General features: G+C 48.9%; 2 protein-coding genes and 1 long non-coding RNA gene across 5 annotated transcripts in view; 1 reads left to right on the plus strand and 2 right to left on the minus strand.

Annotated features, from left to right (window-relative positions):
- POMGNT2 (protein O-linked mannose N-acetylglucosaminyltransferase 2 (beta 1,4-)) overlaps positions 1–17,736 on the plus strand; it is a 59,820-nt gene extending 42,084 nt beyond the window's left edge. Inside the window, exons 1-5 of one of the 3 annotated variants that reach the window (XR_008706055.1) lie at positions 4,770–6,884; positions 7,444–7,589; positions 12,781–12,927; positions 14,597–14,788; positions 14,964–17,736. The gene's annotated coding sequence lies outside the window, so the exon portion shown is untranslated. Of the gene's footprint in view, positions 1–4,769; positions 6,885–7,443; positions 7,590–12,780; positions 12,928–14,596 lie in introns of those variants that run through there. The other 2 variants (XR_008706057.1, XR_008706056.1) reach the window with 2 other exon arrangements.
- Positions 269–5,878, minus strand: LOC129635002 (uncharacterized). Its single transcript, XM_055557584.1, has 2 exons — positions 5,761–5,878; positions 269–4,057 (listed from the first exon to the last, which is right to left on the minus strand). The coding sequence occupies exon 2, from the start codon at positions 4,040–4,042 to the stop codon at positions 3,098–3,100; it is 945 nt and encodes a 314-aa protein (XP_055413559.1). The 5' UTR covers positions 4,043–4,057; positions 5,761–5,878; the 3' UTR covers positions 269–3,097.
- A 1,147-nt stretch (positions 17,737–18,883) lies between the features above and the next one.
- Positions 18,884–27,047, minus strand: LOC129635227 (uncharacterized). The gene is made up of 3 exons (XR_008706160.1): positions 26,879–27,047; positions 19,487–19,548; positions 18,884–18,999 (listed from the first exon to the last, which is right to left on the minus strand). It is a non-coding gene; the product is annotated as an uncharacterized LOC129635227 (long non-coding RNA).
- Positions 27,048–27,400: the final 353 nt, after the last annotated feature.

A 27,400-nucleotide genomic window follows, 5' to 3' on the forward strand; every position in this document is an offset into this window, starting at 1 on the left:
ATTTGTCCTGTCTCACCTGCATGGACTGTTCCTCAGGGTAACCAAATAGTGCTGATGAAAGTTCTTTTTAGAGAATTCCAGCTAATGGATGCAGGTGCAAGGATGCGCTTAGTTAAAGTGATGTACTTAAGTACCAATCATTAACAGATGCTGAAACCATTGGGTGAAACGTTGGCAAGGAACTTTCTAAGATACAGATTGTGTTGCTAACACCTGAATCCACTGATTTTAGTGTTACTAAAAATGGAACAACCAGACATATGAGCCAGAAAGCAATCTTTGTCCCTGCAGGCTGGAGAAACCCGTCCCTGACCAGAGGCAGCAGGTGGCTGAGCCCGAGATAGCTCCTCCAGTCCCTCAGACAGCATCAGTGGGCGCCCCCCGCCCCCTGCCCCCCTGCCAATGTCACCAGATACACCGAGCTGGCCAAACTGTACCACAGAGGGGTCTGAATATTAAATGGTCATTGGACCCACAGCCCACAAAAGTAGGCCAAAGTCTAGTGTTATTATAAGAGAACAGAGAGAGAGATTTAGATACACAGACTTGGAGGGGAGAAGTCTAAGTGAAGATAGAGGCAGAGACTGGAGTGATGCGTCCACAAGCCAAGGATTGCCAGCAACTGCCAGAAGCTGGGAGGGAGGCACAGACTCACTCTCAGAGCCTTCAGAAGGAATTAACCCTACTGATACTTTGAATTTGGAATTCTAGCTTCCAGAACTTTGAATTTCTGTTGTTTTAAGCCACCCAGTTTGAGGCACATTTTTACGGTAAGCCTAAGAAATAGGATAAAAGATGAATGGTCCAGTAACCATGCCTGCCTAAGCCTGTTGTCTTACTTCTCATGCCAACTTGCCTATAGAAGTGATGAGAGGAGGCTGAACTGATCATTGATACAGAAGGAGACTCCACAAATCCCCAAGGGACAGAGTGATGGCTGGTAGCAAAGACTGAAAAAGCAGGATATGCCACTGGGCCCAGGTATACAGGAGAATTCCAGGAGCTGTGCTGAGTCTGAGAAGGGGCCTCTCAGCCTTGGAAAGTGACAGGGACGTAGTGGGATTCTGTGGACCACATGTTCTCAAGGCAGTGCCTGCCCACTCACCCATTCATCCTCAAACCACATGCCAGGCACAGGCAGAGGCACTGATGCTGAAAAGATGGGCAGGACAGCCTCCTGCCCTTAGGACACTCACAGTCCAGTGGAGGAGAGAGCCAAGACCCAGTGTGTTACAGGGAACAGAAGGCAGGGAGCCCCGAGCAGAAAGGGCAGCATGTGCAGCGGATTGTAGATAAGCGGGACCCTGGCCCTGTTAGGAAGTGCAGGCAAGGGATACGGGCAAAGATTTTAATATTTATAACACTGACCCCAGGTTCTGTTTGTCGAAACCCCAGAGCACAAGGTGTGGGAGGAGCACAGAGCTCTGAGGGTTTATCTGTGAAGTCCCTTCCAGCTTCCAGAAACGAGACACAGAGTCGGCGGCTGAGGACAAGCCCCGAGGCGCCCTCCTTGAAGCTAGGGGGCCCACTGCCTTCCGAGACTGACACAGGCAAGAAGAGCCCTGGAATCCAGGTGACCATACAGACGGCAAGGACCTCGGACCCCATAGGGATAGGGCACCATCTGGTGTCAGAGGATACAGCAGTTTGGGAGGTGCGCCAACTTACATCGTGGCATGAAGCAGTCAGAGCTGTTGTGGCCAGAGCCCTACCCCTTTTTCCTCTGGAAATCCTTGTCTGTGTCACGGCTTCACCTGAATTCCGGCAGCACCGTCATTTACTGCCTGCTGCCCTCTCCTGGCATCCCGTGGAACTACAACCACTGCAACTCGAGGCTTATTCTTTGGACTGCAAGGAGGTCAAACCAGTCAATCCTAAAGTCAATCAACCCTGAGTATTCCTTGGAAGGACTGATGCTGAAGCTGAAGCTGAAGCTCCAATACTTTGGCCACCTGACGCGAAGAGCTGACTCACTGGAAAAGACCATGATGCTGGGAAAGATTGAAGGCAGGAAGAGAAGGAGATGACAGAGGATGAGATGGTTGGATGGCATCACTGACTCAGTGGACCTGAGTTTGAGCAAACTCTGGGAAATGTCCCCATCTCTGGGAGATGTCCCTCCCAGAGGACAGGGAAGCCTGGAGTGCTGCTGTCCATGGGGTCACAAAGAGTCAGACACAACTGAGCGAATGAACAACAAAAGGACTTATTCTTCAGAGGATGAGTTGTCTGGGACAGGCTTCTAGTGGGAGAGTATCAGAGCCTGAAGGGGTAATTTTGTTCAGATAAAGAAACTGAGGCCCACGGGGATGGGGTAAGACTTAGGCCATGTTAGTGGACTTGAGCTTCCTCATCTACAGTCACAGATGATCTCCATGGCCCATCCTCACTTGCACATCTGGGAAACGGGCTGCTCCTGAGAAGACACACTTAGGGTCTAACTACAGAAACTTGTCCACAGTCAGCCATGTGATTTTGGCTATCACTATTGTAACTGTTTATCATCCCCAATTCGCCGGATTCTAAGGCATCCAGGCCCCAGAAGAAGACTGGGGGGACAACTAGAGACCTGGTTTCTTACCTCTCAGGACGAGAGTCTAGCCTCAGATGCTTCTAGAGTCAAGAGATACAGGGAGAATGAACGGGACAGAAGCTCCTGAAGGGTATGTCACTGCTCAGATCCACATCTTTTAGGAAACCAAGCTGACATCCTAAAGGGCGAGATTGCAAGGTCTTTCTCCTTCTCTGAGTGGCCACAGGTCTCCTCCACTCTCAGTCATCAACCCTGCCTTTCTCCTTTGAAATCCGGCCTCACGGGCAAGTCTCTGACCCTCAGGCTGTGCCTGGCTTGTCTTGGAGGTAAAATGAAATCTTCATAGTCTATGGAATGCTGAGGGTGAAATGCAATCTCTGGCCACCTTCCCTCTGACACCAAAGAGTTAGAGCTGTATCAGGCCAGTTAAGGCTATACTTCCTTCTGAAGTGGTGGTTCTAAATTGTGGGCAACAGCAGCCCCAAGGTGGCAGGACTTGGCAGGAGTAAAAGGGAAAAAAGAAGAGCTTTCTGTGTTTAAATGCTAATGTGGGGGCCTTGGGTATCATCCACCCAAGATGGGTAGTGAGCACTCTATACATTGTTGACTCCATAAGAGATTGGCTGTAGTTAGGTGTGTCTCCCAGGCCGAGACAAAGCAGGGATCCAGGAATAGGTCCACAAACAGAACGTGGGTGATGTGAAGGGGGAGGTTAGTGATGCCCGCAGAGCCTGAGTGCAGCCTGGCCCTACCTGGCCTCCTGATGCTCACATACACACGCATCCGGTTGAGATAGCAGATAAACATTCGATCAACAGGCTTTACAGAGCATTGGTCTCTGCCAGGTGTTGTTCGGGGTGCCAGGGAATCAAGAGGAGCAAGACGATTCACATGTCCACCTCTCTTGAAGAAAAGAGGAAGAGAGTATAACCCTAGGGAGTGGTACACACCAGGAAGAAAAAGAAACGGGGGTTTGAGAGTGACGGAGTCAGGGAGGGCCCATGGAGAGGTGACATAAGAGCATGCAGCAGATGAGGGCATTTCCTCTCCTGAGCACGTGTTCTCTAGTCCCGTCTCCTGGGACAGAAGAATGCTATGCTTCAGGCTCAGCTGTGGACCCAGCATGGCACCTGGTTGGCACTCAGTGAGCATTGGGTGGTGGATGGCTGTCGCTGGGGGATGGTGCCTGGCGCACTCCCTCCAGGCCAGCAGCCTGTGCAGTGTGGCTGCAGAGCCTAGAGGACTGGCTGGTCCTTGCTTTGAGAGGGCAAAGGAGGCAGGCAGTAAGCTGGAGGGGCTGTGGCTTCTGAGTGTGCACACGGAGCTTGTACACCCAGAACAGCCTTCCAGCCACTGAAAGATAGAGTCAGAATTGTCCTCAGCCTTCCAGACAAACCATTCTTTTAAAAAGGAGATCTGAAACTTCCCTGGTGGTCCAGTGGTTAAGACTGCACTTTCATTGCAGGGCGTGAGGGTTCGATCCCTGGTCCAGGAACTAAGATCATGCATGTTGCAGGGCGCTGCCTAGAAATAAAAAAAAAAGAAAGAAAGAAAGAAAAAGAAATAAAAAGGAGATCTGGAGTTAGACACTAGGTGTCTCCCCATGGCGTCAGATAGCACCTGGCCTTCTGTGTCAAACTTAGAGCAGGCATTTTTTCTTCTCAACGGTAACCATCTGAAAATGTGTTGGGAGCTCAGGTTAGGCTTGTGAGATTGGCAGTCAGGCAGATATTGACTCAAGCCCTGTGCTGTCTGCTCTTGGGTTCCTCACAGACCCTCTCTGAGCTCAGATCTGAAGGATGAGTATCCCAGGCTGAGGGAACAGCCAGCGCAAAGTTCTAGGGTAGAAATGAGCTCACATGTTCAGGGAGCATTTGTGAAAAGGGGTAATAAAGGCACTTCTCTCCCAGGGCTGCTCTGCAGGTCAGTGCAACCAGTTAGGTCTCTGCTTCATCCTGCATCACCCATAAACCCCAAACATGACTCATTGCATCTGAAGGAAAAGGACCCGATGCCACCTGGAGCAAGCCTGCCACTTCTCAGGTGAGAGAGACACGCGGGGCCCCCCACCCCAAGAAATTGTCCCTCCTAGGTGCCAGACTTAGCATCTCCACTCTGCTTTAATCCTCACTGAAAGTGGCTTGTGTGTGCAAGGAGGATACTTTTTTTTTTTAATTATGTAATTATTTATTTTTGGCTGTGCTGGGTCTCCTTTGCTGTGTAGATTTTTCTCTACTTGCAGTGAGCCGGGGCTCCTCTTCTTTGAAGTGTGCAGGCTTCTCAATTCTGTGGCTTCTCTTTTTGCGGAGCACGGGCTCTAGAGCACAGGGGCTCTGTAGTTGTGGTTCCCGGGCTCTAGAGCACAGGCTCAATAGTTGTGGCACAGGGATTCAGTTGCTCTGCGGCATGTGGGATCTTCCTGGACCAGGGATCAAACCTGTGTCTCCTGCATTGAGAGGCAGATTCTTTACCACTGGCCACCAGGCAAGCCTGGGAGGGTATTTTTAAAAATACTTTAACTTATGCTTTTACAACAGCAAAGAAAGTAAAAGTCACCTTGGAGTCCGTATTCCAGAAATAAACTTTCTAATTCTGGGGTGTATTTTACGGAGGTCCTTATTATCATAAATATTTTTACATAGCTGAGAAATCACTGTATAGCATTTTTTCCCTCTTCCTCCCAATTTGTTGATTTTCTTAGCCTGCCATTCCCTATGAAAGGTGCAACAGATGGTAAAGGAATTTTCCTCCACCGGAGGTTTTGGAACTCGTTCAGAACGATTCTGTGGCCGTTGTTTTGGCTGAAATATGTGCTTTTTTTTTTTTTTTAAATGAAACCTGCTACTTAGAATCAGGAGTCATGGAACTGAACGTAGTCCAGGAAATGCAGACTGACTTGCTACAACAAAACCCCTTTTCCACAAAGGAACACCATCGGAGGAGAACCCTGAAGTCCACGGTGATTATGCCTCAGTGCCTCCCCTCTCCTTTTTGCTCATTTGCATATTTCAAGTTTGTTTTTTTTACAATGAACGTGTACTGCTTGTATAACAAAAACATTGAAAAAATTCAGTAAGATAAAGGAAAAAAAAGACGCATAAAGGCATTTTATGTGTAGCACAACCTAAAGTGCCAGAGAATGGCAATAGACATTCCACCAAGAAGAGGTCTAGTGATGAAGTAAGTTGGAAAACGTCGAGTTAAACAAAGCTAATTGGATTTCTTGCCTGTAATACTTCTCAGAGTCTTTAAGATGCTGGTGGGTAGTTTGATCCTGAAGAGAGGGCTGTTGCCAGCAGTGTAACCAACAGTGTTGGATCTCTGAACTCCTCTCGTGAGGAGTATCCCTGCCCACTGACTGTCTGTGGGACGCATTCTGGAAAACGCGTTTCCAAAGCACTGGCTGCCTGCAGCATGGGGAGACGCCCCATTCCCTCTAGGCCACGTTCTCGCGAGATCTGCAGAGCTGACTGGGAGGAAATTTGCGGCTGTGACGGCTCTCAGACCAGGTGCTCTGCTGCAGTCTCACCGGCTGGTTAAGAAGGGTGGCCAGCTCCATTATGGATTTTATTATCAGTCAAGAGATCTGGAAAGGAGAAAGACATCCAGAGGCATCTGGTTGGTAGGATCACCGAGCCGTTCAGCAGAGACTGTAGGCTGTGAATAAGCAAAAGACAAATGCCCTTGAATTCCAAGGGCATAAAATATCCCTGCAAATGGGGCAGTCCAAAGGACAATCAAAGGAGCAGAGGGGAGCGGGCGCAGCAGTCAGGTCGGAGGCTGCCCGTATCCACTGGGGCCTCACCATAGCTGCGGCTGCCCTCCAGCTGCCAGGAACTGCGCCTCTCCCTGGAGAGGCCAGAAGTACCTAAGAATTGATGGACAGCAGCCCGCAGCCCATGAGGAGCTCGCCTGCGTCTCCAGGGGGATGACTAAGGTGCCCAGTCTACGTTGGCTCCCAGAAGCCCCCATTGGGCTGACTCTCCAGTTGCTCACAGTGGCCTCTGGTTTGGTAACAAACGCTGTATTAGCTGCCTTCCCTCCCCTGCCTCACTCTACCTAGGAAACAATGTTAAGTCCTGCAGAAATTTCTTTGCTGGTTAAGATGACTAGTGCGAAGTCCTACTCTTCTGAATTTCCATTTATTCTCCAAGCCAAGACTTGCTGCACTACAGTGAGTGAAGAACAGTTCCATCTCATTTCTGACAGAGGGCAGCATTTCGTTTTCTACCGCAGGGAGGTGTATTCCTGGAGCTTGCAAATGACGCCAGCTCAAAATAAAGAAAAACAAATTGAAATGAGGATTTTAATCACTGTGAAGGGAATGAAAGGCTGTGTCAGCGTTTCCATGGTAAGTGCCGTCTTTCAGGGATTTATCATCCCAGCTGTAAAAACATGCTTTATGCAAGGATTTGGCAAGAGCCAGGCTTCAGTCACTGAAAATCTATACATTATTAAAGATTTCACTTTCAATCAAGTCGGAAACGTGACTCCGTGAAAATGGCACAGAATGTCCCTTTGCCCCTTGGGGCTGCCAGCCATGCCCACTGCATCTCCTGCCAAGTCCGCTCAGCCCCAGCTTGGAGGAGTGGCAGAGCCACAGCCCCTGGCCTTCTCCAGATTCCGCTTTGCCTCCTGGAGATGGTTACACTGAGGAAGACGCCTGTTTTTTGTGGAGGCAAAGTGGTGGTCCTTGTGGGGCCCTGTCTATGGGGCCGTAGGTGGCTCTCCTTTGAGCACTGGTCCTCTTGCCCCCCTGTCCCACTTCCCTGGTCCCAGGGCCATCGATGGGAGAGAGGGGCGTCAGCACCACCTCACAACATGCTCGGTCTCTCGGCCCCTAATGGCATCGTAAGTGGGAGAATCACAGACTGAGTTTACTGGAAACCTTAGACTTGTTCTGATTGTAGCTCACAGCTTGAGCTCCAGGGATGCGAGGGGAATGAAGATCACAAACGTCAGTGGAAGAGGAGGCACTCTGGGTGAAACAAGATGCAGTCTGAACCTTGGTCACATCACATCCAAGTCACCTCTGCTTGGCTTCAAACAGTATCAGGTTTGTTTTTTGTGTGTGTGCGTCTTTTAAAAAAAATCTATCTTGATTGGAGGATAATTACTTTAGCTTTTAGCATACATTGGTATGAGTCGGCCATAGGCATACGTGCGTCTCTTCCCTCCGGAACCCCCTTTCCACCTCTCTCCCCGCCCATCCCTCTAGGCTGTCACACAGCACCGGCTTTGAGTGCCCTGCATCATGCCTCAAACTCCCACTGGCTATGTATTTTACATATGGTAATGTATATGTTTCAATGCTGTTCTCTCAAATGATCCCACCCTCTCCTCCCACTGAGTCCAAAAGTCCGTTCTTTATGTCTGTGTCTCCTTTGCTGCTGTACACATAGGCCCGTCGGTACTATCTTTGTAGATTCCATATATATGCATTAATATACTCTTTCTCTTTCTGACTTACTTCACTCTGTATGATAGGCTCTGGGTTCATCCACCTGATTAAAACTGACTCAAATGCATTCCTTTTTATAGCTGAGTAATATTCCATCGTGTATGTGTACCACAGCTTCCTTATCCATTCATCTGCCGATGGACAGCGAGGTTTCTCCCATGTCCTAGGTATTGTAAATAGTGCTGCAGTGAACGCTGGGGTGCGTGTCTTTTTCAATTACACTTTTCTCAGGGTATATGCCCAGTAGTGGGATTTCTGGGTCACATGATAGTTTTAGTCCTAGTTTTTAAAGGAAGCTCCATACTCTTCTCCATAGTGGTTGTATCAGTCTACATTCCCACCAATGATCAGGACCAGATTTAATGACCCTGTGGTGTGCCCTTTATTTGAAACAGGCTGATGTGGTGGAGAGAAAGCTTTTGCAATAGAGGAGAAAAGGTACCAGCAGGAGGACAACTTTTTATGATCTGAAATGAATCCTCAGTACATGTGCCAGTCTGTGTATCAGGTCTCAGGGATTGGCAGCTGAATCTTCCCCTGACACAGGGGAAGGTACTGTTATTCCCATTTAAAAGATGAACAGATCGACATTCAGAGGTTGAGAAACTCGTTTTCATGGAGGTGTCATGTAGAGCAGGTGGCAGAGTGAGGCCTCGGAGCCAGATCTTCCTGACTCCAGTCAGGTCTCTCCCTCAACACAGTTCAGGGGCACCATTTTCAGATTCTACTGGCCCATCTCCTCGTTCTGCCCTGGGTGGTGGGCAGCCTGGCACAGAGCGAGGCATGGATGGCAGCCCAGCAGAGTCCTGCTGCTGGGAGAGATGACAGCTGCAGAGGGCAGGCTTGGGAGCGCTGGCTGAGCTCCAAAGGGGCGGACTTGTTTTTTTAAAGGTGTATTTATTTATGACTGTGCTGGGTCTTCATTGCTGCACATGGGCTTCCTCCAGTTGTGATAAACGGGAGCTACCTGCTAGTCGCGGTGCACGAGCTTCTCACTGAGGTGACTTCTCTTGTGAAGCATGGGCTCCAGGCACATGGGCTTTAGTAGTTGCTGCTCATGGGCTCAGTTGCTCTGCGGCGTGTGGGATCGTCTCAGAACAGGGATCAAGCCTGTGTCTCCTGCATTGGCAGGTGGATTCTCAACCACTGTACCATCAGGGAAGCCCCAGACTTGTTCTTAGTGCAGACATTTTTTGAGGGCTTACTCTCTTCCAGGGACAGTTGGAAGGGCTGGCTGTGTGTTATATGTTTCATCTCATCTACAGCCACTCCAGCAGCTGCCTGAGCTATGTACTGGTATTATCTCTGTTCTACAAATGGGGAAACGAGGAACAGAGAGACTGAGTAGTTTGCCCAAGGTCACACGGAAGGAGAAGAAGGAGATGAAGATGGGGTTTCAGCCCAGGCAGCTTGACTCTTAAGACCAAACCAGGGAACGCTTGCCTGGGGAAGGCAAGTTTCCCCAGGCTCAGAGCACTCTCTGGTAGCCTAGTCAGAAATGTCTGGGACAGGACTTCAGGCCAACAGGCTCTCCCCTCATCATCCTGTTGACCAGGCAGATTCTGCAACAGGCGAGGTGGCTGCGGCGGGGCATCCTCTCTTCCTCCAGGGGCAGAGCCAGCTGAAGGTGCAGCATCTTGGTTGCACCAAGATGTTTTGGTTTTGCATTTCTGAGCTGGTCTAAGATAGTTTTCCACTGGCACTTAGCTATACTGGTTTATAAGGCAATCGATGGGGTAGGACCTTCTGAACAGTCGAGGACTACACCAGGGGTAGGGAGAGAGGAATGGTCAGGGACTATAATAGGAACAAAGGAAGAGCAAAAGTCAGGAATCCAAGTGTGACTTCACTATCGACTTTACAAAAACGGAAGGGTTTTTAAGGGACTGATGTGAATAATCATATGCCATCAAGTTAGATGGCAAAGATGAAGTGAGTAAATTCTTAGACACAAACCATAAAGACATACTTAGGAAGAAATGGACATTATGAACAGACTTACAAGTAGAGGGATTGAATTAGTGATTTTAAAACCTCCCTCGAAGAAAAATTCAGGCCCATATGGATTCACTGGTAAATTATACCAATCTCTTAACCAAGCATTTTAGACATGAGATTTTAGACATGGTTTCTTAGACATGACTCAAAAAGCATAGTTCATAAAAGTGAAGGTAGATCAGTTAGACTTTGTTAATATAAAAACTTTTTTTTTTGCTTCAAGTGATACTACTAAAATGGAAGACAATCCACAGAATGGGAAAAAATAGTTTCTGATCATATATCTGATAAGGGACTTGTATCCTGAATATAATCAAAGATATGGTCTTTCCAGTAGTCACGTATGGATGTGAGAGTTGGACCATAAAGAAGGCTGAGTGCTGAAGAATTGATGCTTTTGAATTGTGTTGTTGGATAAGACTTTTGAGTCTCTTGGAAAGCAAGGAGCTCAAACCTGTCAATCTTAAAGGAAATCAACCCTAAATACTCGTTGGAAGGACTGGTGCTGAAGCTGAAGCTCCAATACTTTGGCCACGTGATGCAAAGAGCCAACTCATTGGAAAAGACCCTGATGCTGGGAAAAATTGAGGGCAGGAGGAGTAGAGCTCGACAGAGGATGACATGATTGGATGGCATCACTGATTCAATGGGCATGAACTTGGGCAAACTCCAGGAGATAGTGAAGGACAGGGAAGTCTGGTGTGCTGCAGTCCATGGGGTCATGAAGAGTTGGACATGATTTGATGATGAACAACAACAACAATCCCGAATATAAACACAGTCATCAAAGGACAATCTAATTTTAAACTGAGTAAAGGATCTGAGTAGACGTTTCTCCAGAGAAGATATACAAATGACCATCAAGCACATGAAAAGAGGCTCAGCATCTTAATGGTCATGAGTCATTAGAGAAATATCAATCATAATAGCATACCACTTCACATCCACTAGGAATGGCTATAACCAAAGCCACAGAAAATAGCAAGAGTTGGTGAAGACATGGAGAAATTGAAATGCACATATCTTGCAGGTGAGAATGCAAAGTGGAAGGTTCCCTTTGGACAGCAGCTTGGCAGTTCTTCAGAAAGTGAAGTGTGCTGTCTTTTTTTGGCCAGTCATTCCCCTTCTAGGAGAATTGAAAACGATTTCACATGAAAACTTGCACATGAGTGTTCATAGCTGTATTATTCGTAAGAGCTGAAAAGAGGGGGGAATACCCAAATATCCATCAACTGATGAATGGACTAACAAATGTGAAATATCCATACAATGGAGTATTATTCATCAACAAAAAACTAAAATACTGATTGATATTGCAACAGGGATGTGACTTGAAAAACAGTTTAGTAAGTAAAAGAAGCCAGACACAAAAGGCCATCTGTTGCATTGATATGGTCCCATTTATGAGAAATGTCTAGAACAGGCAAATCCATGTAGGGAGCTAGTAGATGAGTGGTTGCCTAGAGTTGGGAGAAGAGGAAGGATGGACATGGGCTTTCTTTTGGGGGTGATGAAAATGTTCTGATATTAGATTGTAGTGATGCTTGCTCAATTCTGTGGCTATATACTAAAACCCACTGAATGGTACAGTTAAAGTGGACAAATTTTAGAGTATGTGAAAGTCAATAAAACTGTTAAAAATTACAGGGAACTAGTTAAAAACATGGTAAAAGCATATAAAGAATAACTCTACAGCTACTTAAATTAACAGTGTGCTTTATATACTCCAGTACAGAAGGTTATCCACACTATAGTAAGTGAGGGGTAAAGCAGATTATAATTCATTATCAGTTCAGTTCAGTCACTCAGTCGTGTCCGACTCTGTGACCCCATGGACTGCATACAGCATGCCAGGCCTCCCTGTCCATCACCAACTCCCGGAGCTTGCTCAAACTCATGTCCATTGAGTCAGTGATGCCATCCAACCATCTCTTCCTCTGTCATCCCCTTCTCCTCTGCCTTCAATCTTTCCCAGCATCAGGGTCTTTTCCAATAAGTCAGCTCTTCGCATCAGGTGGCCAAAGTACTGGAGCTTCAGCTTCAGCATCAGTCCTTCCAATGAATATTCAGGACTGATTTCAAGATTGACTGGTTTGATCTCCTTGCAGTCCAAGGGACTCTTTAAGAGTCTTCTCCAACACCACAGTTCAAAAGCATCAATTCTTTGGCACTCTGCTTTCTTTATGGTCCAACTCTCACATCCATATGTGATTACTGGAAAAACCATAGCTGTGACTAGATGAACCTTTGTCAGCAAAATACTGTCTCTGCTTTTTAATATGCTGTCTAGATTGGTCATAGCTTTTCTTCCAAAGAACAAGCATGATCTCAGTATTATAGAAATAAATGAAGTGTGTGTGTGTGTGTACAGAAAATAAAATTTGGAAAGATATATTTTGAGAGAGTAATTTTCACTGAGTACTGCATAATAAGCTATTCTTTCTCAAATTTGCATTTAATCTTTGAAAAAGTGATACAATCACATGACATAAAAATCAAAAGCTCTTAAGGACTAGTGAAAAATCTCCTCCAAGCCACCCAATTCCCCTCCTAGAGAGCAACTCGTGTTGGCTGAGCATCCCTTGGGAGAATTTGACACACGTGGAGGGTGCTCTCATTATGTCCAGCACCTTAATTTTCTCCTGTAACTATGAATCTTGTCCATACTGAGATGTAACAAAAATCCCCAATCTTTTTTTAATGGCTAAACAGCTCTTCATTCTCTAGATGTATCATTTGAAAGATTTTTTGTTCATGCTCTTCCTCATTTATTTATTTTTGCATTTAGCAGATATTTCACTTGTAATCAGAAAGAGATCAAGCTATTTCTCCAAAAGAAGTACCTGCGGTGAGGATTCAGATCTAAGAAGAGTGAGCCCCCAGGAGGGTGGGCAGGCTGCATGAGGAGCCCCGGAAACCCTGGACGTGACAGCAGGTCAGTGAGAAAGAGGGGCGTGCCCTGCACCATCGGGCAGGGACCTGGGAGAGATGCTCTAACCTAGAAGGCAGTCCAGGCAGCATTTAAGAATAAAATACCTCATCCTTTTTTCCCTCTTAATCTCTCCAACCCAGACTTCTCAGGTACCGTGTGTGGTAAAGAATCTGCATTCCCATGCAGGAGACATAAGAAACGTGGGTTTGGTCCCTGGGTGGGGAAGATCCCCTGGAGGAGGGCAAAGCAACCCACTCCTGTATTCTTGCCTGGGAAATCCCATGGACAGAGGAGCCCGGCGGGCTATAGTCCATGGGGCTGCAGAGAGTTGGACATGACTGAACGACTGAGCAAGTCTCCCCAGATATGAGGAGAATTTGAGATTTACTGGGGAGGTGGAGCCCAAATTCATTTCCCAAGGGCTGCTCCTGACTTCATACTCACTCATAATCTTTCCTGCTCTCCCATCCAGCAAGGACTAAAGAGGACTTGCTGCCCTGGCTGCAGTGCTGGGTGCCCTGGGAGCCTTTTGGGAACCTCACTGTTTAGTCCTTCTGGAGCCTCTCGGGGCATCTAACCTACACTCTGCAGAGGTTCTGGAAGCCGCTTGGTTTTGCTTTTTGCTCCCCAGCCCACTCCTGCCCCGACCTTGCTGTCTGACCTTGAACACGCTACTCCAGCCCTTCTGTGCCTTCCCTGCTTTGCTGTCTCACCAGCAGGAAGTCAAGGGCCACATGTAGCCATCATCATTGGCATCCTAGTACCGAGGCAGGGCAGCCTGTGTTGGCTGCACACCGCCCTTTGGGAAGCAGAGGGCAGGGCCGGTTGTGTGGGAGCAGGGGATGGGGCAGGAAGGGCCCCTTTGGTGAGTGAACCCTTCTCCTTGAGGGACTCTCCCATACCCCTAGGTCCTTCTTGCCCTCTATTTATTTGACCTTCCTGCTGGCTCTACCTGCCTCCACCCAGGCCCTTTCCAGCTTGGTGGCCACCAGCCCTTCTGTGTGTGGGGCCAGGAAAGAGGGAGAAAGGAAGAGATTCTTACAGTATGACTCTTAGTGTAGAGACCAGCTCCCAGTCAAGTCTGGGACAGTCATACCCTGTGCCTTGTTAGTTTGCTGCTTACTGAGTCAAAAAAAAAAAAAAAAAAAAAGCCCAGCAGGCTTCATGGTTGCCCTACAACTTTCCTGTTATTTCTTCACATGAACTCTCCCCTGCCCTGCCCCTCCATTGGCCTCAATTCCAATCTGCCAGACTCCTGCCTCCATGACCTCTCAGGGTGCTGACCCTGGCTGACCTCCGCTCTGGGGCTGCCCTGGTTCTACAGGTTCACACTTCTTTCTTTGCCACTGAACTGGTTTCTTCCTGACACCCCACAACCCCGACCCGGGCCATTGCACCCCTGGGCCAGTGACTCCAGAGGTTTCTCGCAAGAGCCACCTCCAGCCCTCCATCTGGACTGGGCGCAAACGCTCGGTTCCTGGAATCCTGACCTGGACTGGCGTGTGGCCAAGGTTGGGGCTCAGCCTGCCTCCCTGGAGCAGGTTTGCTGGGGATTTCTGATTAATAAGTTGTCAAATAGAAAAGGAGTCATAGGACCCAGCGTCCCAGCTGAGGAAGAAATTATATTTCTGGAAGTTGGCCCAGAATAAGGACCAGATATTTTTTTTTGCAGGAGCTTACACTTGACCGCGCTCAGAGGAGGAATTGTCTCATAGAGATTTCAGTCTGGAGCTAGAGGCAAGGACTTGGGACCCATCCTGACAATGAAAGCAACCCCACAGATGCACTGGGATTTTCACTGGAGCGTCTGTAGGGGCTTTATAAACAGCAGTGAACCTTCACGGACCCCTTCACAGGAAGCCAGGTAGGAAGGAGGCTTCTCTCTTTGGAGATGGAGGTACCAAGCTGGGAGGTGATTTATCTGAGAGCGTGAAATGCCAGTGACCAACAAGGGAATGCGTTTTCAAGCATCCAGTTGAACCCACAGTTCTTTGATGCTGACAGACTACTTATTTGTGTTTTTTTTTTTTTTTTAACAGACTACTTATTTGAAACAATGGTGACTAACAGCATTTATCAAGCACCTTTTATAGGCTGGACTCTGGTGAAGATGTTTTTTGCAATTCATCCTCACAGTGTTCTTAAATGCCAGTCCCATGATCATGCCCATTTTACAGAAGAGGAAACTGAGGTTCAGAGAAGTTCCCTGTCTCACTCAGGTTACACATCTGGCAAGTGAAGGAGCTGTGATTGTAACCTAGCTCTCTCTCTGCTAAAGGTGGTGCCTTTCTCTCTGTTTTACTTCTCAGTCTAGCAAGCAGTTTTAACTACATATCAACAACCTCAAAAAATGTTCCTACTCTTTGATCCAGCTAACCCACTTCTGACAACCATTCTCATGAAATAATTCTGAGTGCAAAATAAGTGTCTTAAGGTTCAATGTGGCTAAGTACACACTGGTGTGTACCCCAGTTCTTCCCTAAATCCCACTGAAATGGCGGAAGAGATTCAGAAATAAAGATTGCTTGAGGTTGTGGGCAGTCAGGAGGAGGGGGAATCAATGTTCAGAAGATTAAGGAATTTCCAGGGAACATAAGAGAAATATAAGAACAGATTGGTGAAGAAATGAAAACAAAGCTGTAATGGTTAAATGAATAATTGTTTGCAGAGTGAATGCTCCTAGCAGAATTCTAGAACAGAGGCAACATGAGCATGAAAGCATGAGCTAGAGGTGGACTGGAGAGCGGCGAGTGGTTCCTTTCCACTGTCCACTTTCTGCTCCCTGCACACAGTCACCCGAGGACGGCCCCTGTATCAGCCACTGCTTCTCTACCAGAGGAATGGGATTCTCACAGGGCTAAGCACGTGCTCCTCCAGCCACCAACAGCATTCAGCCCAGAAGCCCATCTGCTTTATTAACAGCTATGTAAGAATTGCCAGATTTTTCAGAAAAGCCAGAGCTTGAGATTGCTGCATAGAGGTGTGGAGGTCCTCCTGGAGAAAGAAGCCAGGGCAAAAAGCAGTGGCATCTGTTTCTTTTTCTTTAACATGTTTGTGCAGAATCCTTTAGCTTGGTCTTCTAGCTTACTAATTTAGTTCTTAGTTATCTATTTAGCATATTTTTTGAGTTTTTAAAACTTTGTCAGTCATTGTTTTAATTCTCAAGAACTCTTATTGGATCTTTTGCAGAGAGGTTTTATTTTTTTTATTGGAATGTAGCTGCTTTACAGCGTTATGTTAGTTTCTGCTGTACAATGAAGTAAATCAGCTACACATATGCCTGTGTGTTTAGTCCCTCAGTCGTGTTTGACTCTTTGCGATCTCATGGACTGTAGCCCACCAGGCTTCTCTGTCCATGGGGATTCTCCAGGCAAGTATACTGGAGTGGGTTGCCATGTCCTCCTCCAGGGGATCTTCCTGACCCAGGGATCAAACCCAGGTCTCCTGCATTGCAGGTGGATTCTTTACCATCTGAGCCACCAGGGAAGCCCATATGTATGCATATATCCCCTCTTTTCTGGATTTCCTTCCCATATAGGTCATCACAGAGGATTGAGTTGAGTTCCCTGTGCTATTCTCAGTAGGTTCTCCTTAGTTATCTACTTTATACATAGTATCAATAATGTATATATGTCAATCCCAATCTCCCAATTCATCCCACCCCTACCCGTTCCCCCTTTGGTATCCATATATTTGTTCTCTATGGCTGTATCTCTATTTCTGCTTTGTCCAAAGTTTCATCTAGAGGTTTTATTTTTAAGTGGATGTGATATTTTCTTCTCTCTGGGTTATTCATTTTAATTCCTTAGAGTTTTCGTCTGTTTGGGGTATTCTCTTTTCTTGGAGTCTGTTCTATTTTTGTGCCTCTCTCAGACTCTGGCTTTTCTTTTTTTTTAATAATGAAATTTTAAAAATAATTGTATTTATTTATTTATGACTGTGCTGGGTCTTCCTTGCCGCGTGGTCTTTTCTCCAGTTGCAGAGAGCGGGGGCTGCTCTTCACTGCAGTGGACGTTGTGGCGGCTTCTCTGTTGTGGGGCACGGGCTCTAGGGTGCTCTGGCTTCAGTGGTTGTGGCACATGGGTTCAGCAGTTGCAGTTCCCAGGCTCTAGAGCACAGGCTCAGTACTTACGGCACACGGGCTTAGTTGCTCCACAGCATGTGGAATCTTCCCCGATCAAGGATTGAACCTGTGTCTCCTGCGATGGCAGGCGGATCCTTTACCACCGAGCCACCAGTGAAGCCCCTGACTTTTCTGGTTATTTGAAATATGGTTGTTTTTTTAAAAGGTTATCATAGGTCTTTCTGTGTTTGAGGACTAGTCTCCCTAACGTGGTCACCACCAGCCACACCTGCGTTGCTGAGTGTGTGCAAAGTGGTTAGTCTGCATTGACAAGCACTGTAAGTATCAAACACACGCAGGGTTAAAAATGTCTTGCTGGGGTTCCCTGGTGGCTCACTGGTGAGGAGTCCACCTGCCAGTGCAGGAGATGCGTGTTCAATCCCTGGTCCAGGAGAACCCCACATGCCGTGGAGCGACTAAGCCTGTGTGCACAACTGCTGAGGCCGTGCTCTGCAACGAGAGAGGCCATCGCAGTGAGCAGCCGTGCACACAACTGGAGAGAAGCCGCTGCGCGCCACAGCTAGAGAAAAGTCCGCACGGCAGCCAAGCCCCAGCACAGCCAAAAACTTATAAATAAATAATGTTTAAAATGCCTTTTTATTTACCTGGATTAAAATAGCTCATTCATAACTTTATATTAAATAAACACTGAACTGATAATATTTTGGATATGTTGGGTTAAATAGAGGATATTGAAATTAATCTCACTTGTTTCTTTTCATTTTTTTTTCTTAAATGTAGCTACCAGAAAATGTAACATTTTATCTAGGGCTCATATTCTATTTCTACTGGATGGCGCTGAGTCAGTAGAGAGAAAACAGCCCTTTGGTTTGAGAGAACAAGGACCCAGATCTGGAGGAGACTTTGAAGCAAACGGGAGCTCTTTTCTGGATTTCCTTTCCATATAGGAAGGAAAATCTGCTTCGTGTTAGAAAGGAGAAGGGAAAGTAACACATTAGGATGAGGACAGGCAAATGTAGCCTGGAGCTGGGTCTCAGGGGACAGAGGGAACGGAGAGAGGATGGGAGGGAGGCCCAGGAACAGGCAGGAGCTGGAGACCAGGGAGACAGATGGCCAAGCAGGAACGACCCGAGCCCCTGGGGCAGGGTCGGCAGTAAGTTTTGCCAGCAGTGAAGTGAGGTCGATAAATTTTAAATGGGTATTTTTTAAAAATTAAAAAGAATCTTTATTTTATATTGGAGTATAGTTGATTAACAACCTTGTGTTAATTTCGGCTGTACAGCAAAGTGATTCAGTTATACATGTACTCATTTCTTTTTTTCAAATTCTTGTCCCATCTAGCTCATTACAGAGTGTTGAGCAGAGTTCGCTGTGCTCTGCAGTAGGTCCTTGTTGGTTATTAAATGGATTCTTGATCTGTGCTGTCTGTCATACCCCTCTGCTGTCCCCGCACCCCAAGGACAGACTGTGGGTGGGGGATGCCTTGTCCCCACTCGGGCAGCAGTGCTGGGTGAGGACAATGAAGTGTGCAAGCAATGGCCTGAAAGCCCGAGGTGAGGAGGGAAGGTGAGGAGTGAGGGTGCCAGCCGAGGGGTCAGGCAAGGGCCAGGACAACATGACAGGCACCCAGAAATCCTTGGAAGGATCCCCAGGAGCAGGGGTCCCCAACCTCTGGGCTGTGGACTGGTACCTCCTGTCAGATCAGTGGCTGCATTCGATTATTTATTAGAAATAAATTGTACTGGAAATGTAATACACTTGAATCATCCCCAAACCACCCCCTTCCCGGTCCATGGAAAACTTGTCTTCCTTGACGACTGGGGAAGGGTTGGGGGCCACCGCCTAGGAGCACTGGATTGCTGGCAGGGAGGTTCACAGCTGAAGATTCTCATTTGGTTTTGAAGGGAAGGACCACCGCAGCCGGTTGGCCAACCTCACTAGCTTGCCACATGACATGGGGTGTTTGCAATACCCTCCAGGGTGCTGGGCAGCTGGCAGCAGAAAAGTTTGTTAGCAGTGCTGACTGGGAGGGTGAGGAGGTGGGACCGAGCTATGCCAGATGCCACCTCAGTGAATAGCACAGGAAGATCTCCGGTCTCGGGCTTGACGCCTGCAGGCCCAGGGTCCCCCGGGGTCCCCAGCCCTGGCGAATGGCACACTCCTATTGCTCCCCCACCCCCAGAAGACTACAGCTTTGTCACCTTTGTCACCAACCCTTCCTCAACTCTCCAGCTTGACTTTGCCACTTGCTTCCTATGGAGCCCCTGACCAACACCAGAAAGTACCATACATTCACTTCTGTACGCTTAAGGGAGAAAGCAGAGTGGAAATACGCATTTGGATTTACAGAATCCTGGAAAGGTACGTGAGAAGCTACTAAGAGCAGCGAGTGTAGTGGGAGGAATCAGGGAACCGGGACGGGGTGGAGCAAGATTCCCCATTGTATCCATGTTATTTTGAACCCATGTGGATTATTACCTGTCAGAGAAAATTAAGCTGGAAAGAATCTTCTCTACCCCAGGTTGGATTATTTGGGGGAACTGTGGACAGAAATAAAAACACGCAATGTAAGAGCTGTGAGTGTCAGTTGTATTTGGGGACTTAACGAGGACTGTAGCCCAGGACACAGCCTCTCAGGTTGCTCTGAGAAATTCTTCTGGGGGAGTGAGCAGCGGGGACAGCACATATGTGATTTTGGAGAAGGATACCAGCAACGAAACACACATCTCAGTAGAAGGCGACTGCGCCTCACGAGAAACAGACATCTTAGTTAGCAAACTTGGTGCTTTTCCAAGTATGGGAGGACATGAGAACTTGGGTTCATAAAATTTTCTCCTGAAAACATCTGTAACTAACTGAAGGCTTGTTCTGCCAGTTTTCCCAGAGCCCAGAGTGCCTCATTCCTGATCTCTACCCTGAACTCCTCTCAGGGTGTGTTGAAGGTCAGTGATGGCAGGGGCGGGTGACTCAATCCCCATACAGCTGGATGGCGAGCCACCTGCTTCGGTTGGCGGAATTGACTCAATCCCATCTAGGCCTTTCACCGAGGACACTCCGGATCCTGAGCGAGAGGAACTACAGCTCTGCACCCCCTCTGCCGCAGCCAGGTACCACCTGCCTCTCTCCCTCCTGTCCTTCCAGGGCTCTGGCTTCAGCCACCAGTGTCCTTCCACCAGGAGAGATCACAGAACCGAAACACACAAGTGACAGACGGCGGGGACCAGCCCCCCAAGCCAGCACCATGGAGAGACAGCTTCCACCCTGCTTGCTCCAACTCTAACAGGTGCTGTCCAGGCTGTGCTTCCTGCCACTGGAAGTTTCCAAAAGGCCCAGCAAGACCCATTCCTCTGGCTCACTTGCCATGTGAAACACCCCAGGCATGTGACCAGAGCCTGGAAAAGGTCCCCCCACACCCTTCTCTAAGTCTGACCTCAGGGCCTCACCTCCCAGGTGAGGGTGACGGAGACACGGAGCCCAGAACCACACCCTGGGAGGACCTCAACTGCACGTAGAGAGCTTTGACCTTTGCTGTTTCCCATCAGCTCTGTGGACTCATCAGAGGAACCAGCTGGGGAACAAAACTGCATTCACTGGGCTTGGCACCAGTTCCCTCATTAATCCTCCGAGTCACAGTTACGGGGCAGGGAGGGACCATGTGCTCTCACAGCCTTTCAGCCACAACAGCGGGTAATGACCCGCCGGCGTCGTGCATGAGTCATGAGCAGAGTGAGGTCTAAGCCCTGTCTCTGGACCCGGGTGCAGCATCTCCTTGCCCTCAGCCAGGCACCCAGGTCTAGAGGATGGCCTTCCCTCCCTTCACGTGGCTCCTGACTTCCTCTGGGGAGGCAGGCGAAATGGACACACACATCGGCCCAGCAGCTACATAAGTGGTGTGACCTCAAGTTCAAAGACAAAGATCTTCCTTCCATCGCAGGCCCACAACCGCCCAGATGGTTACCCTTCGTCCCCCTTTAGGGGGTGGGCACATCTCCTGGCAGCCCTGGCAAAAGTGAGCACCTGGTCCGGACGCTTGGGAAATACTGGGCGCGGGCGGCCTGTGTGTCCCTGAAGCAGTGTCCCTGGGCCTTGCTCAGATGTCCCCTCCCTCCATTCAGGTAGCAGCCCAGGATAGTTCATCAGTCGGCTGAGCCCTGGGCAGAGGCTGGCGTGGGTCCATTTTACTTGGGTAACAGGGAGTCACAGAGCGTCCCTGGAGAGATCAGGCCTGTCCATCTCAGAGGTAGATCCAAGGGCAGGAGGGATCCTCGGCTGAGGCCAAGCTGTGGAGAGAGCTGGGGAGTGGCGGGGGGAAGCTCTCCACAAGGACTGAGAACACACGGGGCCCCAGATTCATGCTGAGCTTCGGGTGAAAGCCTTGTCCCCTTGTTCCATCAGCTACCCCATTTACCTTGTGCTAGACTCGGGGCAAAACCGTCTTCACGTGGACTCACAGTTTCCACATGGACATCTGACGCTCAGCGAGGTGAACCGCCCGGAAATGGTTGAGCTGGAATTTGAGCCCTTATCTGCCTGGAGCCTAACTGTCCCCACTTTCCAGAACATTCCTTCACTTTTAGCCACAGATCTGAGCAGGTTTGGGGGAGGGAGGGAGAGAGGAGGAATGAAGGGGGCCAGCTCAGAGGCAGAGAGGAAATGGTGAGGTCCAGGCTCGGCGGGAAATCCTGGTCACATCTACAAATGCCATCAGCACAGAAATGGAACTATTTTAATGTCAAGGCCCCATGCACCCCACCCCCCTCCTAATGGTCAGGGTAGAATACATTTTCAGTTGACCTTTAAATTACATGTTCTTTCAGCTGTTGGAGCCTTAGTGAACCTCTGGGTCTTCCTAAAATTAAGCCTTTGAAATGAAAATAATGATAATTTCAGGTAACAAAGCCAGTATGCTCCTAGAAGTATATTGTAACTAGAAGTCTCTCTTGACCTCTGAGACCCATACTGTTCTTGCTCACCTGGCCCCTGCTTTTAGTGGACTTGCTGGAAGGAGCTCCAGAGAAGAGGGGATGTCCTGATAAAGTTTGGGCCAGCAAATGCAGAGGAGGGAGGCAGCCTGAGCAGAGGCTGATGGCCACACATCTGGCAGTGCCTGCCAAGTCCTTGGACGGTCGGCCTCATTGGGCTCTTCTGTGTTCCCTGTGGGCTCCCTCTGCCAGGGGGTCATGGAGCGTTCTGGAGCTGTGTCCACTTTGCGGTGTAGGACTCGCCTCCCCGCTCCAAATTTCCCTAGGGAAACTTCCCATGCAAAACAAGCCGAAAATGCCTGCCAGTCGCTGGGACAGTCTCTTCCAGCTCTGCCTTGCTGGGTGACCTTGAGCAGGTTACTTAACTTTCCTCCTGCTTTCTTATCTGGTAGAGGAATAGGACACCAGCATAACCTACCCCCTAGGATGGGGAGTACGATGTTGTCAGCAGAGTTTACAGATAAGGACCTAGAAAGGACAAACACCTTTGCCCAAGGTCATGGAGTGTAGCGGCCAGGACTTGAAGGCACCTGGGCCTGCTCCAAGCACTGTTATCTGAGTCAGGCCACACCTCCTCCCAGAAGCCCTGCAGGCCTGAATTTCTATCCCTGGCCTCCGCTTAGGTTCTTTGGGATTGAAACCGGGGCCACACTTAGTCATGCTCCCCAACCCCCATGTGGGTGGGTGGACCTTTGCTGTTGTTCTCCAGCAGTTGGTGGGCCCAGTAGGGAGTTTGGCCGGAGAAGTTACACCAAGGAAACTGAAATGTGAGGACAAAATTAGAAACCGTGTTGGGATGCTTGGGCCCAGGCAGGAAGGGACACATTCCACCAGAAACACCTGTATTCTCCTTGGCCTTTGAGTCACCTCCTGGGGGGACAGGCCCCAGACATGGCGACAGGGGAGGCAGGCCCACAGGGCCAACACGTGGGTGACTGAGCACTGAGCCCGGCCAGTCCTCAGGGATGTGATCTCATTTAATCTCCACAGCAACCCTAGGAGATGATGATCAGTGTGCGTTTTACAGACCAGGAAGCTGAGGTCCATTAAATAAGGTGCGCAAAACTGAGGAAGATTTAACCCCGGTCTGCCGGGCCCAGAGTCTCTGGTGACGTCTGTCTTCAGGGTAGCAGTGACCTGCACCTGCCCAGCCTGGGTTCCTTCCCGTGGTGAAAGTCTCATAACTCTTTGACCCAGAGGCACAGGGAAACTGAGGCAGAGCTGGGGTTCCAGGAGGAGAGGGATTGAAGAGGAAGCAAAGAGGGAGACAGAAAAGTTAAGGAAGAGAAACAGAAAGAAGTGAGAAACAGGGAATTCAAAGCCCTCTCTCTGCAGCCCACTGAGGCAACGAGTGAGAGGCGGCTGGAAGCGACAGCAGACAACATCGCAACATGCTACCTGCTCGCAAAACAAGCAGACCCATTCACCAGCCGTGGGAACGGCTGCTTTCCTTTATCCTTTGTCTAGGGGCTCAGAGATGGGTGAGCTCAGGAGAGAAACACAAGCAGTGAGGAAGTTTCCCAGATGGTAGGAGACTTGGGCTGGGGGACAGCAGGCAGCCCAGAGCAGAGCTGGGTCAGATTTATTCAAACCCAGGGGGACCTGCAGATGCTGGCTGATGGGATAAGGCCATGACACATACAGACAGGACACAGGTTGGGGCCATCCTCCCCAGGCCTCCATCCTGGGTCCTCCTCTCTGCAACCCAAAGCTGGGACCCTCGCACCCCACCCCCTCAGGGCCCCCGTACTCCCTGCTGGCTGGCATTCTAGCTTTGACCTTGATTAGACCAATGAAAGACACTGGGATTGCCTTGACCAGCTCCCACATCCCTTTCAGGTGGAGTAGGAAGGTAGACAGGTAGTTTTTTTGCGGTCCTGAGCAAGTTTACTTTTTGTTTCTGTGTGACTTTATATCTCCCCAAAGGGTCTAGAAACCTCACAGGGCTCCCTGGAGGACTGGTCAGGCCTTGGCAGGACCTCACTGCCACCTCATTGTCCCAGATGGAGACCAGGAAGACCTGGCTTGAGAGCGAGGTCAGTGGAGGCTGTGTTGGTTGGAGCGCTGCTCACATCCATGGGCTGAACTTGGGGGCAGGTCCGCTTTTTGCTGGGCAGGAGTCAGGCTTCTCAAGATGTTCCATGGCTGGGAACTCCTAGGTCAGATCTAGGTGGAGCCTCTGGGCCCGGAGATTGGGGAGTGGCGGGGGGAGGCTGGCCAATGCTGATGGGCAGAGAAACCCCCATCGACAGGGAGTTTCTCCTAACTCTGCCCAGAACAGAAGGAAAAGCAACTCCAGCAACCAGAGGAGTAAGATAAGAGTGAGCAGTACAACGGGTGGGAAGAACGCTCTGGCTCTATTGCCCCTGGGAAGCCAGGAGAGGGTGTTTAAGGAAACTGCAAATAGATCCTCCCATGCCTTTGTGGACCCCTCCCACCTGCTCTGGCCAGGACCAGGGATAGACCAGGGGATGGAGGGAGGCGGGGCCTTCAGGCCAGATGCTCTGGGAAGGGACCCTGGGGCCAAAGTGTGGCAAGTCCTCCCTGTGAAATAAGAAGGGTTGAAGACCCCGATGCAGGGTCAGTCACTGTCACATCATGATTCTAGAACAGGCCAATATTGGGAGCCTCACCCCATGGCAGCTTGGGGGCCCTGCCCATCCTTCTGCTCCCAGAGGGCCAGTCATTCTCTTCTGGGTTCCTGGGTCATGTCCCAGAGGGAGTCCACGTGACTGGCTCAGCTCAGATGACCTTCCCACTTCATGGGTCAGCCACCAGCAATGGGCGAGGCTCCCCTGGGACACCCTTCACCCAGCCATCCCTGGGGATGGTTGGCAGACATCCCAGCTGACGAGGCGGGCCACACCCTAGGAGCTTGCCAAGGCTCAGGCTGTGTCCTCACCACTATCATATAAGCAAATTGGGGAGCAAGTGGCTTCACTTCCCCAATGTGAGGTCAGCGACCCCACATGTCCCCTGGTGGTCCCCCATCCAAGAATCTCTGGCCATGTTGGGAGGACTTTGTTGCTTCTGATGTTTTTCCTGTTTGTCCTCAGTAGAGGTGTATGCAGGTCAGGGAGCAACCGTTAGAACTGGACATGGAACAAGAGACTGGTTCCAAATAGGAAAAGGAGTACGTCAAGGCTGTATATTGTCACCCTGCTTATTTAACTCATATGCAGAATACATCATGAGAAACTCTGGGCTGGATGAAGCACAAGCTGGAATCAAGATTGCCAGGAAAAATATCAATAACCTCAGATATGCAGATGACACCACCCTTATGGCAGAAAGTGAAGAGGAACTCAAAAGCCTCTTGATGAAAGTGAAACAGGAGAATGAAAAAGTTGGCTTAAATCTCAACATTCAGAAAACTAAGATCGTGGCATCTGGTCCCATCACTTCATGGGAAATAGATGGGGAAACAGTGGAAACAGTGTCAGACTTTATTTTGGGGGGCTCCAAAATCACTGCAGATGGTGATTGCAGCCATGAAATAAAAAGATGCTTACTCCTTGGAAGGAAAGTTATGACCAACCTAAACAGCATATTAAAAAGCAGAGACATTACTTTGCCAACAAAGGTCCGTCTAGTCAAGGCTATGGTTTTTCCAGTAGTCATGTATGGATGTGAGAGTTGGACTATAAAGAAAACTGAGCACTGAAGAATTGATGCTTTTGAACTGTGGTGTTGGAGAAGACTTTTTTTTTTTTTTTGAGAAGACTCTTGAGAGTCCCTTGGACTGCAAGGAGATCCAACCAGTCCATCCTAAAGAAAATCACTCCTAAATGTTCATTGGAAGGACTGATGTTGAAGCTGAAACTCCAATACTTTGGCCACCTGATGCGAAGAGCTGACTCATTTGAAAAGACCCTGATGCTGGGAAAGATTGAAGGTGAGCGGAGAATGAGATGACAGAGGATGAGACGGTTAGATGGACATGAGTTTGAGTCAACTCTGGGAGTTGGTGATGGACAGGGAGGCCTGGAGTGCTGCGGTCCATGGGATCTCAAAGAGTCGGACACGACTGAGTGACTGAACTGACTGAAGTGAGGTGATAAAGCTGCTTCCCTGGTGGCCCAGGTGGTAAAGAATCCACCTGCAATACAGGAGACACAGGTTCAATCCCTGGGTTGGGAAGATCCCCTGAAGAAGGGAATGGCAACCCACTCTAGTATTCTGGCCTGAAGAATCTGATGGACAGAGGAACCTGGTGGGCTACACTCCATAAGGTTGCAAAGAGTAGGACACTACTGAGTGACTAACACACACACACACACACACACAAACACGTGATAAAAATGCCCCTGAGAAACTTCACATGAACAAAACTGCATTCTAAGACTTTGGAAAAAAAGAAAAAGGACCTGAGATTTATAATAGGCATGCCATTTGTGTGCAATAGGATGGTCCATGGTAGAGATCTTCCAAATAGCTGTGTGTTGCTATTCTAGCTCAGATCAGTCACCTGGATGACAAAAGTGATGCAAACCACAGCTCGCCGTGTAAACCTGGAAGCTCACGGTCCATCAGGCTGGGAGGATTGAGAGAGTGAATACGTGTGAAGCCCTGAGAACAGGTCCCGGCATACCATGAGTAACCGTGTCCTCCTGTTCTACAGCTTGGGGATGAAAGGGGCTCTCCTGGTGTTTTTCTATTCCATCACCTCTGTCTGTTGTCACAGCCCATTCTGCCCATCCTGCATGGGCAGGTGCAATCATTCTGAGCCCTGGTCCTCCCTGCCTTCCACCCTGAGCTGAGTTCACTCTCCTTGCTCACAGCCTCCTTCGCCAAGCAGGAGAGACTCAAGCCTGCCATCCCCCTGCCCCAGGAAGCAGACAAGGACGCTGCTCCGACATCATGAACTGCACGACACGGGGCTAGTTACCTGACTCTTGTCTCAGTTTCCTCCTCTGTGAGTGGAGGCGAAGTATCACCTTCCAAGGGTGATGTGAGGTGTAGTGTCAGGCATCCGAGTGTCATATAATCCTCTGCTACTTCTATTATGAGTAGTAGTATGGTCACAGAAATTTTCTTAGCTTCTCCAGGGACCAGCTCCTCCCTGTTGTTGCTGCCTACATGACTGATGTGACCTGGCCCATATTCATTCATCTGAGTCCACAAATATTTACCGAGTGCTGACTGTGTGCTACGCCCTGGGCATATAGGGGTGTGAGAGATGTTCAATGATCCTTTTTTTTTGATTGAAAGTGTAGTTGATTTATGATATTATATTGGGTTCAGGTATGCAGTATAATGACTCAGTATTTTTACAGATTATACTCCATTAAGTGATTACAAGATAATGGCTATAATCCCATCAATACACCCTTCTTGCTTATCTATTTTATACATAGTAGTTCATATCCCTTAATCCCATATCCTTCATGTGCCCCTCCTTCTTCCCTGT

The sequence above is a fragment of the Bubalus kerabau genome, chromosome 20 (genome assembly GCF_029407905.1).
Source record: "Bubalus kerabau isolate K-KA32 ecotype Philippines breed swamp buffalo chromosome 20, PCC_UOA_SB_1v2, whole genome shotgun sequence".
Taxonomy (NCBI): Eukaryota; Metazoa; Chordata; class Mammalia; order Artiodactyla; family Bovidae; genus Bubalus; species Bubalus kerabau.